The 16785-nt window shown below is 38.4% G+C and overlaps 1 protein-coding gene across 1 annotated transcript in view; it reads right to left on the reverse strand.

Moving 5' to 3' along the window:
- Positions 1–564: 564 nt before the first annotated feature.
- Positions 565–16785, reverse strand: part of SPATA48 (spermatogenesis associated 48) — a 113657-nt gene continuing 97436 nt past the window's right edge. Inside the window, exons 4-6 of the mRNA XM_053713031.1 lie at positions 12589–12718; positions 6624–6691; positions 565–1862 (exon numbers count right to left, since the gene is read on the reverse strand). Coding sequence (XP_053569006.1) covers positions 1817–1862; positions 6624–6691; positions 12589–12718 — 244 coding nt within the window. The 3' untranslated portion in view covers positions 565–1816. The remainder of the gene's footprint in view (positions 1863–6623; positions 6692–12588; positions 12719–16785) is intronic.

Genomic DNA, 16785 nt, shown 5'->3' on the forward strand with positions numbered 1-16785 from the left:
GATCGCCGTTTAGAAACTGTTTTTGACGATCTCACACACTACATGCTGGGGATCGTTGTTGGCATAGTGGGCAGCTTTTCTAAGCTATCAATGGGAGTGTTGGTGACATCGCCACAAATGTGTGGGGAAATCAAAAAGGTAAGGGGCCACTATAGCTGGCAAGGGAGCTGGATGGAGGAGGTGATTCAAACCCCTTAATCTCAGCTCTCTTACCATCTAGAAACGATCAATACCCTTCATTTGAAAGAGTAGGAAATTCAGGGTCTTGATCGTCTGTAGCTGGTAAGAGTGCTGAGATTAAGGAGTTTGAATAACCTCCTCCAGGGAGGGATCTTAAAAAGTACCAAGTCCCTAAAAAAAAAAAAAAGATAATAATGTTTTTCACTTGATTATAGTTTTAAGCATATATAAAGAAAAATGTTTTCAGAGCCGCAATAAAGTTTATTTTGAAGTAGGTAAGTCCCATATAATTGTTTTTAGATTTTTTCTGTATTGCCAGGAGATTGCTGTCACCACATTGGTCACCTGTCTAGATAGACAAAATGTACACAAAAGAACACAAAATGTACACAAAAGTGTTTTTATTTCTACTCTGGCACACGGGGCCCATGTATTTTTTATTACAACCCCCAAAAGCCAGTATAGATCCTTCATGCAACTTTAAATATGACTGATAACAATTTAGTATTGCAATCACAGTAGCAACAGTGATCACATGGCAATTTCCAATATTATTTATTAAAATCATGACAAAAATATATTTTTTGTTCTAACGTTTTTATATATAAATAAAATAATTGTATATTTAGAATCTGTTGGTCCTGCTGAAAAATAAAAAAATAGATATGTCATTTGTGTTGGCCACTCACTGAAATGTAACTTACAATATAGTGTTTTAATGTAAGCAGTAAAAAAAAGCTTAAATTCAGCTTAGTACAGGGGTGTGAAAAAGGCTTAGCAGTGAAGGAGTTATTTGGCCTCAACAGGAAACCTAGTTTACAACATGGCAACCTATTGGTTTATGGACACTTAGGGGTCAATTTATCTATGCTTCAACTGTGAATATGCTGTAATTCCGCGTCAAATTAAATGCAAAATTGATATGCCAAAGTTAACAATGCATCAACATAGTAAATTATATGCAGGGGTCAACTCCTACTTCCACCCCACTCACAATTAATACTGTTTTATACACACATTCACACACACTATTTATATGTATATAATATATACACTTTGGTAAATTAAAGCAAATTAAAACCAATGAAGGGTTGAATGGTTGCCTTTGGGCCTGATACTCCTCCTCGGTCACATTGCTTACAACTTGTAATACTAGCAAACATTAGAGTGACCGTTTCATTACATGACCATTCCCCCCCCCCTACCCCAGTAACTCACAATCTTCTTGTACAGGGTATGTTGTGGTCGTTAAGAGGTTAAATAACCATATTCTTTCAGAGAAAGTAGTTCAGATTTGTTTGTATATTTTTACAGTTTTTCTGTTATTTATTATTTAATGTTTTGTATAACGTGTACATGAAGTATACAAAGGTTATTTTGAAGTTTGTTCAATAAAACAGTGTACATACATTTTGATATGTGTATACAGAATGGCTTAGTGTTTTACTCCTGATGAGCACCAGTCGTCATGAAGAAATGATAGCATATTATATACATTACAAATGATTTTTCCCTTGTGGAAACGAGAATACATTATGGAAAACCAATTTAGAAGTAACTGGCTGTTTATTGTTGAGATTTCAGCTATGAATTAGCATTACATTTAGCAAAGTATATAAACTAGAATGTGGAGATCTTAATGCTGGATTTGTGGAATGGTGGAGGCTATGACGCGGCTCGCCCTGTGGGGAAAGAGAAAGACAAGCAGTTAAGGTACAATTTAGAGAAAAATCGTTTGGAATTGTGATAACATAACAAGTGATTGACAAAACAGACATTTTCTTTTGACAAGATAAATAAATGTTTCTATGCTTTCATGAGAACTGTACTTGAAGTGATTGTATGTTATAACCTTATTCTTATGGGGATATTAACCACATGTTTGCTTTTGATTGTCTTCAAATTGCTGCACGCTGCCAACACCAGCTATTTGATTTATAGATTTTTGAAGAAAGCCTAGGTTACATGATTTGTTTTTGCATGGGGCAAGCACAATTGTACATAAAAAAGTGTTTACCGTGCCTTTAAGATGCTGTATTTTTTAATGTAAGTACTTTGCAATTGGATGTTGGGGCTATACAACCCCAGAATACAATTGATTCTCCTGTATGGGTGATTGCGGGAGGGGAGGGGTCCTACCCCCCTCTGGGTTTTTAGTTGCACCTTTCCCTGTACCCTATAAAAAAATCACCACATAAGGATGCCCCTGGGCAAAGTGCTATATGTGCCCAGGGACATCCTAATGTCAGGACTGTAAATATGCAGGAGACAGTAAAAATAGCTGCAGTGATTTATTTTCTTTATTATTTTTGCTGTTACAAATATTGGTGGTATAGTGCTTGTAGAAGTTGCACTGCATATCCCCCTATCCTGTCCCCACTTTGTTGCTGTCTGCATTAGTCATGTGACAGAATAATACAACGCGGGGGACTGAGAACAGGAAGGACTGCACTGACTGACGAATGAGCTTCTTTAACATATTAATATAAGCATAGTAAGATAAATCATCAACCCCTGGCATTAGATTAAAAAATTACACACACACACACACACAGAGCAAAAGAGAGGGGGAGAGAGAGCACAAAAGAGAAGGGGGAGAGAGACAGCAAAAGAGAGGGGGAGAGAGAGCGCAAAAGAGAGGGGGGAGAGAGAGCGCAAAATAGAGGGGAGAGAGAGCACAAAAGAGAGGGGGATAGAGAGAGCGCAAAAGAAAGGGGGAGAGAGAGCGCAAAAGAGAGGGGAGAGAGAGAGGGGGAGAGAGTGCAAAAGAGATGGGGGGAGAGAGAGCGCAAAAGAGAGGGGGGGAGAGAGAGTGAAAAAGAGAGGGGGAGAGAGAGCATTAAAGAGAGGGGGAGAAAGAGAGCGCAAAAGAGAGGGGTGGAGAGAGAACGCAAAAGAGAGGGGGAGAGAGAGAGCGCAAAAGAGAGGGGGGAGAGAGAGCGCAAAATAGAGGGGAGAGAGAGCGCAAAAGAGAGGGGGATAAAGAGAGCGCAAAAGAGAGGGGGAGAGAGAGCGCAAAAGAGAGGGGGGAGAGCGCAAAAGAGATGGAGAAGAGAGAGAGCAAAAGAGAGGGGGAGAGAGAGCACAAAAGAGAGGGGGGGAGAGAGAGCGCAAAAGAGAGGGGGGAGAGAGAGCGCAAAATAGAGGGGAGAGAGTGCGCAAATGAAAGGGGGAGAGAGCGCAAAAGAGAGGGGAGAGAGAGAGAGGGGGGAGAGAGTGCAAAAGAGATGGGGGGAGAGAGAGCACAAAAGAGAGGGGGGAAGAGAGAGAGTGCAAAAGAGAGGGGGAGAGAGAGCATTAAGAGAGGGGGGAGAAAGAGAGCGCAAAAGATAGGGGGAGAGAGCGCAGAAGAGAGGGGGGAGAGAGAGCTCAAAAGAGAGGGGGAGAGAGCGCAGAAGAGAGGGGGGAGAGAGAGCTCAAAAGAGAGGGGGAGAGATCTCAAAAGAGATGGGGAGAGAGAGAGCAAAAGAGAGGGGGAGAGAGAGAGCGCAAAAGAGAGGGGGGAGAGAGAGAGAGCGCAAAATAGAGGGGAGAGAGAGAGCGCAAAAGAGGGGGGGAAGAGACAGAGCACAAAAGAGAGGGGGAGAGAGAAAGCTCAAAAGAGAGGGGGAGAGAGAGAGCAAAAGAGAGTGGGAGGGAGAGAGCGCAAGGGGTGGGACCGCTGTACTGCAAAAAATAGGAACGGGCTTTAGGACTAGTATATATATATATATATATATATTTTAAATGTGTGTTAGCTGTTTTTAGGTGTGTGATTGCATTAATTTTGATGCAGTGTGACATTTGACAAAGGCACGATGTGGTGCCGAAACGTTATGTCTTTTAATATGGATCAATAAAGTTTATAATTTTACTACAAAGACCAATGAGTGCCTGCATTTTTGGATGACTTGGATGCTGTACAGCAGTGCACCGTGGCATTTCTATTACTGGTGAGATTGTGCTGTCCTGTCTAGATCTTTATATATATATATATATATATATATATATATATATATATATATATATACAGGGAGTGCAGAATTATTAGGCAAATTAGTATTTTGACCACATCATCCTCTTTATGCATGTTGTCTTACTCCAAGCTGTATAGGCTCGAAAGCCTACTACCAATTAAGCATATTAGGTGATGTGCATCTCTGTAATGAGAAGGGGTGTGGTCTAATGACATCAACACCCTATATCAGGTGTGCATAATTATTAGACAACTTCCTTTCCTTTGGCAAAATGGGTCAAAAGAAGGACTTGACAGGCTCAGAAAAGTCAAAAATAGTGAGATATCTTGCAGAGGGATGCAGCACTCTTAAAATTGCAAAGCTTCTGAAGCACGATCATCGAACAATCAAGCGTTTCATTCAAAATAGTCAACAGGGTCGCAAGAAGCGTGTGGAAAAACCAAGGTGCAAAATAACTGCCCATGAACTGAGAAAAGTCAAGCGTGCAGCTGCCAAGATGCCACTTGCCACCAGTTTGGCCATATTTCAGAGCTGCAACATCACTGGAGTGCCCAAAAGCACAAGGTGTGCAATACTCAGAGACATGGCCAAGGTAAGAAAGGCTGAAAGACGACCACCACTGAACAAGACACACAAGCTGAAACGTCAAAACTGGGCCAAGAAATATCTCAAGACTGATTTTTCTAAGGTTTTATGGACTGATGAAATGAGAGTGAGTCTTGATGGGCCAGATGGATGGGCCCGTGGCTGGATTGGTAAAGGGCAGAGAGCTCCAGTCCGACTCAGACGCCAACAAGGTGGAGGTGGAGTACTGGTTTGGGCTGGTATCATCTAAGATGAGCTTGTGGGGCCTTTTCGGGTTGAGGATGGAGTCAAGCTCAACTCCCAGTCCTACTGCCAGTTTCTGGAAGACACCTTCTTCAAGCAGTGGTACAGGAAGAAGTCTGCATCCTTCAAGAAAAACATGATTTTCATGCAGGACAATGCTCCATCACACGTGTCCAAGTACTCCACAGCGTGGCTGGCAAGAAAGGGTATAAAAGAAGAAAATCTAATGACATGACCTCCTTGTTCACCTGATCTGAACCCCATTGAGAACCTGTGGTCCATCATCAAATGTGAGATTTACAAGGAGGGAAAACAGTACACCTCTCTGAACAGTGTCTGGGAGGCTGTGGTTGCTGCTGCACGCAATGTTGATGGTGAACAGATCAAAACACTGACAGAATCCATGGATGGCAGGCTTTTGAGTGTCCTTGCAAAGAAAGGTGGCTATATTGGTCACTGATTTGTTTTTGTTTTGTTTTTGAATGTCAGAAATGTATATTTGTGAATGTTGAGATGTTATATTGGTTTCACTGGTAAAAATAAATAATTGAAATGGGTATATATTTGTTTTTTGTTAAGTTGCCTAATAATTATGCACAGTAATAGTCACCTGCACACACAGATATCCCCCTAAAATAGCTATAACTAAAAACAAACTAAAAACTACTTCCAAAACTATTCAGCTTTGATATTAATGAGTTTTTTGGGTTCATTGAGAACATGGTTGTTGTTCAATAATAAAATGAATCCTCAAAAATACAACTTGCCTAATAATTCTGCACTCCCTGTATTATCATTAGAACAAAGCTTGATGCACATCCTAATTCAATGTGCTGCACATGCCCACTCTTACAAAACATATCCCCATAGCTCTGAGTCCTGACCATTCTCCAGTGAGAAAAACTGTTGAGCCTGTTCTTGCACTGCAATTTGTCACTTGCACTGGCATGACATATAACAGCATGGTCTTGTGACACAATGCAGTGCATTAAAGGGACATAATACTCATATGCTAAATCACTTGAAAGTGATGCAGCATAACTGTAAAAAGCTGACAGGAAAATATCACCTGAGCATCTCTATGTAAAAAAGGAAGATATTTTACCTCACAACTTCCTCAGCTAACCAGAGTAAGTGCTGTGTTAACAGTTATACTTCAGCTGCTTTCCTGTTGCAGGTTAAAAAAAAGGAAGAGATAAACAGCAGTCAATCAGCATCAGCAGTGCTGAGGTAATTAACTATTTTACTGTGAGCTCATGAGATTTCATAGTAAACTTCCTTAAACTGAATAGGGAAATAACAGGACTTGCAGATCCTGGGACAGGCATACTGATTTAGTGCTTAAAGTACTTTACAATGGAGTGTGAATACTTAGGACATTTTGAGGTAAAATATATATATTTTTTTACATAGAGATATTCAGGTGATATTTTGTAGTTAGTTTTTTACAGCTATGCTGCATCACTTTTAATTGTATAAACATTTGGGTATCATGGCCCTTTAAGTCTCTAGACAATTATCTGTTTAATTTTGGTTTGCCACCACCCCCTGCAGACACCCATGCTTTTCTGTCCCTTTAACAAAGAAAACTCATATCTACTGCTATGCATTATGTATTCAGTCTCATGGAATGTTAAATAAATGCACAACGTAACTTACAATGTAACAGGTCTGTTAACTATTTCAGATCTTCTTTTCTGTACTCTGTCCCACATTCCTCCTTTTAACTAAAGTAAAATGAAACAAAGAATGATTAGAGAGACAGTGACATGAAACTCCTATGTAAAAAAGCTGTTAATATACATACATTATTGCAAAAATACAATTCAATTTAAAGTAAAAGGGACATGAAACACAATTGTATTATTTCATGATAGAGCATGCAATTTTAAGCAACTTTCCAACTTACTTCTATTACCAATTTTGTTATCGTTTTCTTGGTATGCACTGTTGAAAAGGATGGAGGTAAGCTCAGGAGCATGCACGTGTCTGCAGCACTACATCACAGCAGTTTTGCAATAATGTTATACATTGTAAGAACACTAGATGGCATTACCTTTTCCTGCTGTGTAGTGCTTCATACATGTGTATTTGACCAACCTAGACCGTTCCAATAGTGATTACTGGATCACTAGCCGAAACGCGTCAGTGGGTCACTGGGATTTGACCTATTATCCCTCGACCTTTGCTGTTTTGCGGCCACACTTTTTAAATATTTTTTTAGAATAAAGACTATATTTTTTAAACCTATCCCGTGGAGGTGCTCCTATTTTTTGTTTTAAATCACAGAAGTAAAACATATCTATACTATAATCACGTTTGTAACGCGTCCATTGCCATCGCCAGTTGCGCATGCATCCTCAAAGGAATGTTGGCTGCGCAAGGCAGCCAAAAGAATGTGGGCTGCATGCGCAGCCAAGAGAATCCACCTGGATGCAGCGTAGGCATCCAGGTGGATTCTTTCACCACCCTGCCATTTTCGGAATCCACATGGATGCAGCGTAGGCCAATGAAGCCTTAAAAAAAAAAAAAAGAAACACACAACTGTAGGCATCCAGGTGGATTCTTTCACCACCCTGCCATTTTCGGAACCCACATGGATGCAGCGTAGGCAAATGAAGCCTTAAAAAAAAAAAGAAACACGCAACCGCCCCCACAAAATAACAAAAAAAACACGTAACCGCCCACAAGAAATTAAAAAAAACCTAACCGCCCGCACGAAGAATAACAAAAAAAATCCTAACCTCCAGCACGAAGTATTAACAAACACCGAAACCGCTAACATCGCATTATAATAAAGTCATTAACCCCTAATCCTCAAATAACATAATTAAAATATTAACCCCTAAACCGACAAAGACCCACGTCACAATAAACCTAATTAACCTATTAACCCCTAAACCAACAAACCCCCACATCGCAATAAACCTAATTAACCTATTAACTCCTAAACCGCCAACCCCCCCACAACGATAACTAATTTAATTACTAAGCCCCCTAACCTAACACCCCTTAATTAACCCCAATACCAAGTTACACTTAAATAAAACCTAACATTAAATTACAAAAACAAATAATCAGAAAAAAATAAAAAAACTTAGTAAAAATAAAAGAATAAAAATCTAATCCCTATGAAAATAAAAAAGCCCCCCCAAAATAAAAACGCCCCCTAATCGAAAACTCAACTACCAATAGCCCTAAGTTAAACAGCTCTTTTACATTTAAAAAATACTAAATCCCCACTAACAGTAAAAAAAAACCCTACCCACCAAACCCCCCAAAATAAAAAACCTAAACTACCCATTGCTCCTAAAGGGGCATTTGTATGGGCATTGCCCTTTAAAGGGCATTCAGCTCTTTTACTGTCCTTAAAAGGGCAATCAGCGCTATTCCTGAAGTCCGGCGGAGAAGGTCTTCTTCCAGGTGGCTCCATCACCTTCTAGCTTTATCCGGAGCAAAGGCGGCGTGTAGCAAAGGTGCAGAGCCGGCTTGCCCGATGCATGGATCCTCAGCGGCGGTCCTCAACGGCGGCGGTCCTTGGCAGCAGTTCTTCTCGGCGTGGAGGCTCCTCTTCGTCATCGTCAGTCGCACACTAAAGATTAAATGCAAGGTACCCCATATTTTTTATAGGGGTATAAGTTTAGGTTTAATTTTTTTTTATTTTGGATAGCTTTGTTTAGTTTTTCTGTAATTTTACATTTTTTATTTTGTGAGATTTTAGCTTGGAAGTTTGTGGTATTTTTTTAAAATAGATTGCCCTCTGGGCAGCCTTATCACCTGGTATTAATATAACTGTGTTGGTTACGCAAAATTCTAGTGTAGACTGTCCCTTTAAGCTGCCAGTCAGGATACGTGTCGCAGGACAAGCTAGGGAGTATGCATCTCTCATGTGCAGGCACAGTCATGTTATTTTCCTATTCAGTTTATGGAAGTTTAGTGTGAAATCTCATGAGATTTAAGTTAGATGTCATGAGATCACTGCAAAACAATGCAAGACCTCAGCTGATTGGCTATTGTGTTTTCTTTTTTTTTTTTCGTCTTTCAACTTGCAGCTTTACAGCAGCTCAAACTGTTTACAGAGCAGTTACTCTGATGAGCTGAAGACATTTTGAGGTAAGATGATCAGGTGAAAATTTCATGTCAGCTTTATATAGTTATGCTGCATCACTTTCAAGTGAATTAGCATTTGGGCATTATTTCCCTTTAAACAAATAATTAACTACAAGCAACAGTAAAACAAACTACAAGCTACAGTAAAATAAAATAAAACTTCTAACACATTTTAATTTAAAGCTGTTTATTTTGATTTTGAAATCAATAAGTAAATTTGTGTCAGGGCATATCTGGTCTCTGGGTGAGAAGTTCATTGTCTGATAATAAAGACTTTCACAGCTCTAAAGGGTGAACAGTGAAGTAGAACCAAAAGAATGTACTTTTCAGCACAGAACATCAATTAAATAAAAGAAGGAAAAAATAAACCCACCTCAGCAACAGATGTTAAAATGCCTTTGATGGCTTTGATATCCCTTTTAAGGTACAGTCCCATCTGTCTCATCATGATAGGAAAAAAAAGTATCTTGTGCAAAATTTCACCTCACTGAGAATGAATTTATTAATCCCTAATCTGCCGCCCCCGACATCGCCGACACTATAATAAAGTTATTAACTCCTAAACCTCCAGCCTCTCACATCTCTGCAACTACAACTAAATAAATCTATTAACCCCTAAACAGCCAGCCCCCCACATCACAAAACACTAAATTAAACTATTAACCCCTAAACCTAACACCCCCTAACTTTAAATTACAATATCACTATCTTTAAATAAATAAAAACTTATCTGTGAAGTAAAAATAAACCTACCATTAAACTATAAATTAACCTTTCATAACTATTCTAATAAAATAAAAACGACCAATTAAAAAATCTAAAATTACAAAAAAAAAAAAACACTAAGTTTACAAAAAATAAACAAAATGATCAAAAATAAAAACAATTACACCTAATCTAATAGACCTATAGAAATAAAAAGCCCCCCCTAAATAAAAACACCCCCAGCCTACAATAAACTACAATAAACTACCAATAGCCCTTAAAAGGGCCTTTTGTAGGGCATTGCCCTAAGTTAAACATCTGTTTTACCTGTAACAACAGTAAAACCCAAAACCCAACCAACCCCCCAAAATAAAAAAACCTGTTTTGAACAGCCAATAGGATTTCAGTAGCTCTCATCCTATTGGCTGTTTTAATGATAGAAGACGCCCCTGCGATGGATGAAGATGTCGCCCACTGGATGAAGACTTCTCGCCGCCTGGATGGAGATGGATGTCCGGACTTCAGGAACCGTGAGTAGATATTTTGGGGTTAGAGTTAGGTATTTTTTTTATTTTTTGGGGTGTTTTTCTTTTCAGAATAGGGTTTGGGCAATTTGAAAAAGAGCTAAATGCCCTTTTAAGGGCAATGAAAAAGAGCTGAATGCCCTTTTAAGGGCAATGCCCATACAAAGGCCCCTTTAGGGGCAATGGGTAGCTTATTTTATTTTTTTAGAGTTTTTTATTTTTATTTTGGGGGGTCGGTTGGGTGGTGGGTTTTACTGTTGGGGGGACTTTTTTTTTACAGGTTTAATAGCTGTTTAACTTAGGGCAATACCCTACCAAAGGCCCATTTAAGGGCTATTGGTAGTTTATTGTAGACTAGGGGGTGTTTTTATTTTGGGGGGGCTTTTTTATTTTTATAGGCCTATTAGATTAGGTGTAATTGTTTTTATTTTTGATAATTTTTGTTTATTTTTTGTAAGCTTAGTGTTTTTTATTTTTCATAATTTAGTGTTTATTATTTTTTGTAACTTTAGATTTTTTTGATTTTTTTTCATAGTGTTAGGTTTTTTTAAATTTGTAATTTAGATTTTTTAATTGGTAGTATTTTTTATTTTATTAGAATAGTAAGGTTAGGTTAAATTATAGTTTAATGTTAGGTTTATTTTTATTTTACAGCTAAGTTTTTATTTATTTAAATATAGTTATGTTGTAATTTTAATTTAAAATTAGGGGGGTGTTAGGTTTAGAGGTTAATAGTTTAATTTAGTGTTTTGCGATGTGGGGGGCCAGTGGTTTAGGGGTTAATAGGTTTATTTAGTTGCAAAGATGTGGGAGGGTGGAAGTTTAGGGGTTAATAGGTTTACTTAGTAGCGGCGATGTGGAAGGTGGGAGGTTTAGGGGTTAATAGCTTTATTATAGTGGCGGTGACGTCGGGGAGCGGCGGATTAGGGGTTAATAGCTTTATTATAGTGGCGGCGATGACGGGGAGCGGCGGAATAGGGGTTTATAACTTTATTTAGGTGTTGACGATGTCAGGAACGGCAGATTAGGGGTTACTAACTTTATTTAGGTGTCTGCAATGTCTGGGCGGCAAATTAGGGGTGTTTAGACTTGGGGTTTATGTTAGGGTGTTAGATTTAAACTTAAAGGGACAGTCTAGGCCAAAATAAACTTTCATGATTCAGATAGAGCATGTAATTTTAAATAATTTTCCAATTTACTTTTATCACCAATTTTGCTTTGTTCTCTTGGTATTCTTAGTTGAAAGCTTAACCTAGGAGGTTCATATGCTAATTTCTTAGACCTTGAAGCCCACCTCTTTCAGATTGCATTTTAACAGTTTTTCACCACTAGAGGGTGTTAGTTCACATATTTCATATAGATAACACTGTGCTCGTGCACGTGAAGTAATCTGGGAGCAGGCACTGATTGGCTAGACTGCAAGTCTGTCAAAAGAACTGAAAAAAGGGGCAGTTTGCAGAGGCTTAGATACAAGATAATCACAGAGGTTAAAAGTATATTATTATAACTGTGTTGGTTATGCAAAACTGTGAAATGGGTAATAAAGGGATTATCTATCTTTTAAATCAATAAAAATTCTGGTGTAGACTGTCCCTTTAACATTGTTTTCACCATAGACCTCAATGGGGTTGGGTTACGGAGATTTTTCATTCCACACTTCAGGTTCTAACACTCTCTACCCATTGATGTCTATGGGGGAAAGCGTGCACGAGCATGTCAAAGCAGCCCTTGGCTTTTGTGCGGTATGGAGCTTAACGCCACCATATCGCATGCACAAGGAGGCTTTTCAGTAACTCGTAATGGAGGCGCTATGGAGAGTGAAATAAAGCAACTTTTTTGGCGTTAGTATCCCACCCTGTTTAGCGCAAAACTAGTAATCTAGGTCAGTGATTTTCAACATTTTTTTTGCCGTGGCACACTTTTTTACATTAAAAAATCCTACGGCACACCACCATCCCAAAATTTTACAAAATCACACATTGTAGCCTAATACAGCATATATTATACATCATAATGATTGTCTGTGAATGAATGTCAATATGTCATGATTGTAAATGATGCCTGCCTGTCTGCCTGATGAGCCTGTCACATCAAAACAAGCAAAATTTAAAAAATATGTCACACTGTTCTCAGTCTGCCGCGGCACACCTGAGGATCTATCATGGCACACTAGTGTGCCGTGGCACACTGGTTGAAAAACACTGATCTAGGTGATAATAATTTAATAACCTTGCAAATGCAATAAAATGCATAAAATACATGTGTACAATCAATTGCAAACATACCCGCCAGTCTTCTGTCGGTTCCTCATTGCTCTTGAGTGAGAAGTCCTTTGGCATTTGATTATCTAATACTGACGTGGGAAGCGGGAGCTTGGGAGGCAGTTTTAAGTCCCATGGTACTTCCTCAAAAGCCCTGTGTACCAAATATAGGTAATATCATATTGTGAACATAATGTAGAGTTTTCTTCAATCAGACTCTTAAATTTTGTAATCACATTTGCATCTGAATCACATTGAATCAAAACACAAAAATAAGATAATTTGTGTGCTGGAAATATCAACAAGTAAAGTATTACAATGTAGGCAGATCCACCTGAAAATAACCGTAAACAAGTATGAGCAGATATCATTTGTGTTCTAAAACTCTTCATTTAAAGGGGCGTGATAACTTACCAAGATATAACAAATACATAGGATAGTTATTACTTTTACATTTACCTATACAATTGAACTTTGATATTTCAGTAGCCTTCACCTCTTGAAAACCAATTTTATTACAAGACCAGAGACTCCTATTTTATGCATTACTCTTTCTTTACAACTCAATGCAGCCTTTTTAAAGAACAAACATATATAAGATAAATAACATGCACATAATAAGAAGTTAACATAAGCTTATTATAGTGAGAAAAAACAGCCAATCAGCACAGAGAATAGCCTATAAACAGAGCACCCAGTTAACATTCTTCCTCTTTCTTTTTGCTGCTCACACTCAGATAAGTAGTGCAGTCTTAAAATAAAAAAACGTTTTATTGTTATTGTATTTACTTATATATTTTTTTCTTATTTTAGCATTGTTTTTCAGTTAATAAATAGCTTTCCTAGTTGTTATTTTCAACCTTTTGTCTCTAACCCCCCCTTTTTTCTAATTCCGTTTTTCTGCTTTTACTGTCTTCAACGTTTTGTTTCTAACTTATGTGACTTCATATTGCTATGTTATTACCTTCCTCTCTTGTAACTGTTTTTTCGTTTTGTCTTATTTTTCTCTCCGTTTTTCATTATCTGTTGGTTTTCTCTCCCCCTCCTGCTTGGTTTGTTCTCAGCCGGGCGGCCGCCATTTTGTGGGCCGTCCTCTTCTCCCCTCAGTCAGCTGTAGCTTGCTTACAAACAGGGTGGTAACTTTGTTTCTGTTACACTCGGTTCTCACATTTTCAATACAAAAGTTTTTTCTACAAGCTAATGTTGCCATCTTCTGGTATAGTTATACATTACACTATAATTGCTTCACAAAACCTTGTTAACACACGTTACAGCTTAATCTAGTGAGACTCAAAAAACTTTACCTCAAATTTTTTTTACCTACAACTGTATATTTTCAAGACATTGTTCAGATAAATCCTTTTATTATTTAAATAATATATATTAAGATATTTTACAGTTTTCCTTAAGGGAGATATTTATTTATTGAAATATTTTAATATTTTCCTTACATTGCTATCTATTAAAACATTATAAGCAATGTCTGAAACTCAAACAAAATCACCTCCCTTAACTTTACATACAGTACAATCTATGATAGATTCCTCTATGGATAATTTATTTAACAAAATGTCCTCTTTGATGGGAGAGAAACAAAGAAAAATATCTTTAAAAAGAAAGAACCCATCTATTGCCTATAAAGCAAGTAAAAAACTTATTGAAAAGTCTTGTCAACTTTTAGCTGAGCCTAATATTCCTCACAGCAAAGGAAGAAAAACCGCTGTCCATAGAACCCTGCACCCTGAGGGTCACCAAACAGGGGATACTTATGTATGCAAAAAAATAAAATTTAAGACAAAAAATATTACTGATAATCCATCTTCAGAATCTGAGGATTCAGATGGTGATGAATATACTGATATTAACTCAGACAATTTCAATGAATCGGATAATTCTGATGGCTCCCCTGCAGCCAAAAAACTGAAAAAGAAAGCCAAAAAATCTTATGATTACAGCGAGGATGAAGAGGACTTTATAGATTGTTTGGGTAACCCTAGGTTTAAACCAGACGAGTTACACCATCCCCGGGAGTGGTGTCCCCCCATTGATTTAGCCAAATTCATTGACCATCAATTACGTAAACCCCTAAAAAAGCAAACCCGTAATAAAATGAAAGCTGAGTGTCCTCGTCCCCTGTTACCAAAGAATGCTTCCATCACACCTGAGGTTGATCCCAAAATGTTAAACTTTATTGGCTCCCCAGCTTATAAATTGAAAAAAGGAGTGGATAGATCCTGGAAAATCTGCCAGGATAAACTTTTAGATTCGGTTGGTCCCCTCACTAAATTATTCGAATTATCTGAACAAGGTGTAGCCGAAAATTGCCCTTTGGATCCCTACGTGGTCAGGGAATGGGTCCAAAGACTTCTTTGTTTTATTGGAAATACTAATTGTGCAATGTCTGGAGAAAGAAGACGCAACATCTTGAGGAAAATAGATCCAAAAATTTCCGATTTTTCCTCAAGCAATATCGCTTCAGATAACAAGGGTCTTTTGTTTGGAGACTCATACTTAAAAGACCTAAGCCAATATGTCAATACTTTCACTAATCTAAATAAAGTAAAGACATCCGTAAAGAAAATTTTCTACCCTAACCAGGGTTTTTCTGACAGGGCCGGAAGAGGCAGAGGCCGCTTTCCCGGCCGCCAATCCTTCCTATCCAGGTCTCACTACTATCCCCAACAAACACAATACCAACATCAGTTTCAGACACAGTTTCAAAGAGGTTATTCAGAACCATCTACCTCCTCCTTCTTCCCGACAAGAGGTCAGCCCTGGACTCAGAGAGGCTTTAGGAGCAGAGCCAGAGCTAGACAAGCTCCAGGTAAGTTCATTACTTCCTCCCCATGTCCCTTCTTTCCCAGAAAAAATTGGAGGCAGACTCGCCCTGTTTACTCAAAATTGGGCCTCAATTACTTCAGATCCCTGGGTCTTACAAGCTGTGTCAGGTATTCTCATAGAATTCATATCTCCCCCAATTCAAATTTGTCTTCCCCATCCCATTCATTTCTCTCAGGAGGATTCTCTTTTGGTCAGGAGAGAAATTTCTTCTCTCTCTTCCAAAAAAGCAATTCTTCCAGTTTTTCAACCACAAGATTACTACCTAAGCAACCTATTTTTAGTAAAAAAGAAAAACAATCAGTACAGGCCAGTCACAAATCTAAAGACGTTAAATACCTTTGTTGTGTACCATCATTTCAAAATGGAGGGAATCCATTTACTAAGAGAATGCTTAAGAGGAAACGATTGGTTGGTTCGGCTAGATCTCACAGACGCCTATCTAACCGTCCCAATCGCTCAAGAACATTGGAAATTCTTGACTTTCCGTTGGGAAGACCAGTTTTGGAATTTCACTTGTCTTCCCTTTGGCCTGTCCTCTGCCCCTTGGATTTTCACCAAGTTACTGAAACCAGTAGTGGCCTGGTTGAGACTCCGAGGGATTCGTTTGATAATTTATTTAGACGATATTTTGATCATGGACCAAGATTTTTATTCCCTTCAGAATCATCGAACTACCACAATTTCCTTACTAGAATCTTTAGGTTTTATTGTGAACAAACAGAAGTCAGTTCTTTTCCCTACAAAGTCTTTGATTTTCTTAAGTTTCAAAATCAATTCGACACTCTCTACTCTGAGTCTTCCTTCAGACAAAGTAAAGAATATCAAGAAGGAAATTGCCAAAACTTTATCCAAAGATTCAGTCCCTATCAGAACTATAGCCAGAATAGTAGGGTTACTATCATCCTCTATTCAGGCTATCTTTCCTGCCCCATTACACTACCGAGAACTTCAGAGATTAAAGATTCTTCATTTGAGGAAAGGTTTTTCCTATTCTCATTTGATTCCTTTGTCTCTAGAAGCCAAAGAAGAACTATCTTGGTGGCTTTCTCATCTAGAAGCCCGGAATGTGAGAGCCATTTTCGGCAGAACTCCAGATTTCGTTATAGAATCGGACGCCAGTCTTTCAGGCTGGGGTGCACGCTGCGATCCTTCCATTACTGGTGGCAAATGGACATTGGAGGAGAAACGTTCCCATATCAATTGTTTGGAATTATTGGCTGGCTCGTTTGCAGTCAAAAGTTTTGCCAAATTTTCTTCTCCAGTTTCTATTCTCCTTCGTATGGACAATATTTCAGCAGTACGATATCTCAATCGTTTGGGAGGCACCAAATCAAGGAATTTGTCCAACATAACCAAGGAATTTATTCACCTTTGTTTAGA

This window comes from Bombina bombina, chromosome 5, assembly GCF_027579735.1.
Source record: "Bombina bombina isolate aBomBom1 chromosome 5, aBomBom1.pri, whole genome shotgun sequence".
In the NCBI taxonomy this organism is placed as follows: Eukaryota; Metazoa; Chordata; class Amphibia; order Anura; family Bombinatoridae; genus Bombina; species Bombina bombina.